Source organism: Merops nubicus, unplaced genomic scaffold (assembly GCF_000691845.1).
Source record: "Merops nubicus isolate BGI_N331 unplaced genomic scaffold, ASM69184v1 scaffold37413, whole genome shotgun sequence".
Taxonomy (NCBI): domain Eukaryota; kingdom Metazoa; phylum Chordata; class Aves; order Coraciiformes; family Meropidae; genus Merops; species Merops nubicus.
The window spans coordinates 6,076-8,662 of NW_008600271.1; the positions used below are offsets into that span (position 1 = coordinate 6,076).

General features: G+C 58.3%; 1 protein-coding gene across 2 annotated transcripts in view; it reads right to left on the reverse strand.

Annotated features, from left to right (window-relative positions):
- Nucleotides 1-2,587, reverse strand: part of VAMP7 (vesicle-associated membrane protein 7) — a 5,478-nt gene that overhangs the window by 540 nt on the left and 2,351 nt on the right. For both annotated transcript variants that reach the window (XM_008937661.1, XM_008937660.1), the window contains 3 exons: nt 2,147-2,237; nt 1,642-1,709; nt 132-224 (listed from right to left, as the gene is read on the reverse strand). In XM_008937661.1, coding sequence (XP_008935909.1) covers nt 132-224; nt 1,642-1,709; nt 2,147-2,237 — 252 coding nt within the window. The remainder of the gene's footprint in view (nt 1-131; nt 225-1,641; nt 1,710-2,146; nt 2,238-2,587) is intronic.

Here is a 2,587-nt window from a genome sequence, read left to right on the forward strand (position 1 = left end):
ACCTGCTGTGATGTCCTCTCCCCTCAGAGACCACCAGGAGAGGGGTTACAGCCCAGCCCCTCGAGGTCAGAAGACAGTGACAGGCTCCAGCCTTGACCAAGAGCTCAAGGTGCCTTCTGCTCCATACTCACAATGGACACGATGATGATGACGATGGTGAGCTTGAGGTTCTTCATACACATGGCTCTAGCAAGGTTCCTACTGGTGGTTTTGAAAGTGACTGACTGCAAAAGAAAGTGAAACAACTCCTTAATTCCCTGCTGCAGCCCCAGGAGCTCCAGGAGGAGGCTTTGCCCAGCTGTCAACTCCCTGATAACCCACAGCAGCATCTCCTCCAGAGCCAGTTCACCCCTACACTGAGCAGGCATCTGGAGGAGACTCTCCCACGTCACCCCAGGGGCAAAACCAAGTGTGAGAGTTCAGCCCAGAGGCAGCTCAGGGCTGTGCCTCCCCAGAGAACCACACAAGGACAGGGCCCACTGCTGGGCCTGCCTCCCCTGGCTGGCTTCTCGTGTGCCTTGCAGCCTTCTGGGAACTGAAGTGCTCCAAAATACTGATGGAACCACTGATCCAATCACCAACATTTTACCTGCAGCTTCATCTCTGTAAATGCACCTGCCTAAAGGAGACAACCCCCACTGCTGCTCCTCAGGAGCTACACACCTCCTCCACTCCCCCTCTGGTTCTCTGGCCTTGCTGTGTCCTGGGGGAAGCTCATGGCTGTCCAGCTCCAAAGCCTCCTCTCTGCATCCTGCAACTCCACCTGTTCCAAACAGGTTGTGGTCACCCCCTGACCCCCAACACCCCCCAGCTGCCTCAGTGCAGCTGCTCTCAGGCAGGTTCCCCCAGGAGCTCCCCAGGGGAAGGGCCCTGAAGGAGCCAGCTCCACAACACTCCCTGATGGCTCTTGTCCTGTTCTCCCCACAAGCCACCCCAAACCCTCTCCAGACAAGGCAGAACCCCAGCCCTGTGAACTGGAATTTTGACTGAGAGCCTGTTCTCATGCTCAGGCACCATCTGAACCTGGGGAGCGTGTCCTCTGCCCAGCTGCTGGATTCCAACACACCTCAGCTCATTCTCCAGAGGACAGGGCTGCTCTGACCACCAGCCTGTCCAGGCCTCCCTTGCCACTGCTGCTAGGAATAAACCTCTGCTTTATGGACAACATTCCAGTGGCTCATGCAGGAGAAAACACAGTCCACAGCTCCAAAGTCTGAGGACTTCAGCCCTGGACCTCTGAGGACACCCCCTGTTGGGCTGTGAGACACCAGAGGCACATCCCATCCCCTCCTCCTCTGTGTGGCTTCCAAGCAGCAGCCACCCCTGGGAGAGCTGGGAGCTGGACTCAGCCTCCCCCCTGAGGGGACTCCAGCTGCTGTGGCACTGCCTGAGCCTGGGCTGCTCCTGGCCACCCCCGAGGGTAAGGCTGAAACACCCAACAGCTGCTGGGAAAGCTCTGGGCATCTCTCCTGCCTCCCTAAAGCACAGACACCTCCTGCCAGCTGAGAGGTGTCTGGATTTCCTGCTGCTGCAGATGAAGAGCGAGGGGTTTTCCCCCCCTGGGGCACAAGAGATGCTGGCAGCACCTCAGCTGACCCAGCAACACCATCCCCCCCTGTCCACCTCCTTCCCCAGACCCACCGAATCCACCAGGTTCTCCGTCTTATCGATCAGCAGCTCCAGCTTCTCTCCTCTTTGTGCCACGAGGTCTGGAGAGAGAGAGAGACAAAAAGCCAAATCTGTAGGTAGAACCCTTGGGCAGAGCTGCTTCTGGGGCCAGGAGCTCTCAGGGAGCTCTGAGGTTGCTGGGACACGGCCTCACAGCACACCAGCTGCCTGTGGGGATGGACCCAGCTCAGCTCTGCCCAGTCCCACATCCAACCCCTCCACTTTAAGGGGTCAGACTCATCAAACCCCCCAGTCTGACAATATTTAAGCTACCAAGGAACATTTTGGCTGCCAACAGACCCAACCCATAGCAGGCTTCACCCTGTGAGGTCACCTCAGTGCTCCTCAGGCCCACGCTCAGCAGCCCGGGGACTCTGTGCTGCCCCAGGTCACCCTGCCACCAGAGGCCAGCCCACAGCCAGCTCCAGGGGGGTGACCCCCCCTGCCCTGAGGGGCTGCAGGCCTGGCAGCTGGGTACCTATGTTCCGAACCATGATTCCTTTCAGTTCATCAATCTGGGCTTGTGTCTCTGCCACCTGGTCGGGGCCTTTGCTCTCCGAGTGGTATTTCTGCAACAGACAAAGAGCTGGTGAAATCAGGGACTTGCCGTGTCACACCTCAGTTCCTCCAGACAAAAAAATCACCCTCCTGGTCACCACGGGGCAGCACGGACAGAAATGGGAGGTTTTGAGTTTCCTGAGATATTTAGAGGTGGGTAGCAGACCCCAAATCTGACCACCTCAGCCCCTCACAGGTCACACACGGCCGGGGCTCTGAGCACCCTGCTCTAGCTGCAGGTGTCCCTGCTCCCTGCAGGGGGTTGGACTAGATGGCCTTGAAAGATCCCTTCCAACCCAAATCCTCCCATAACTCCAAGAGCAGAGCACGTGGTGGCAGCTGCCCCCACACAAACACGCTG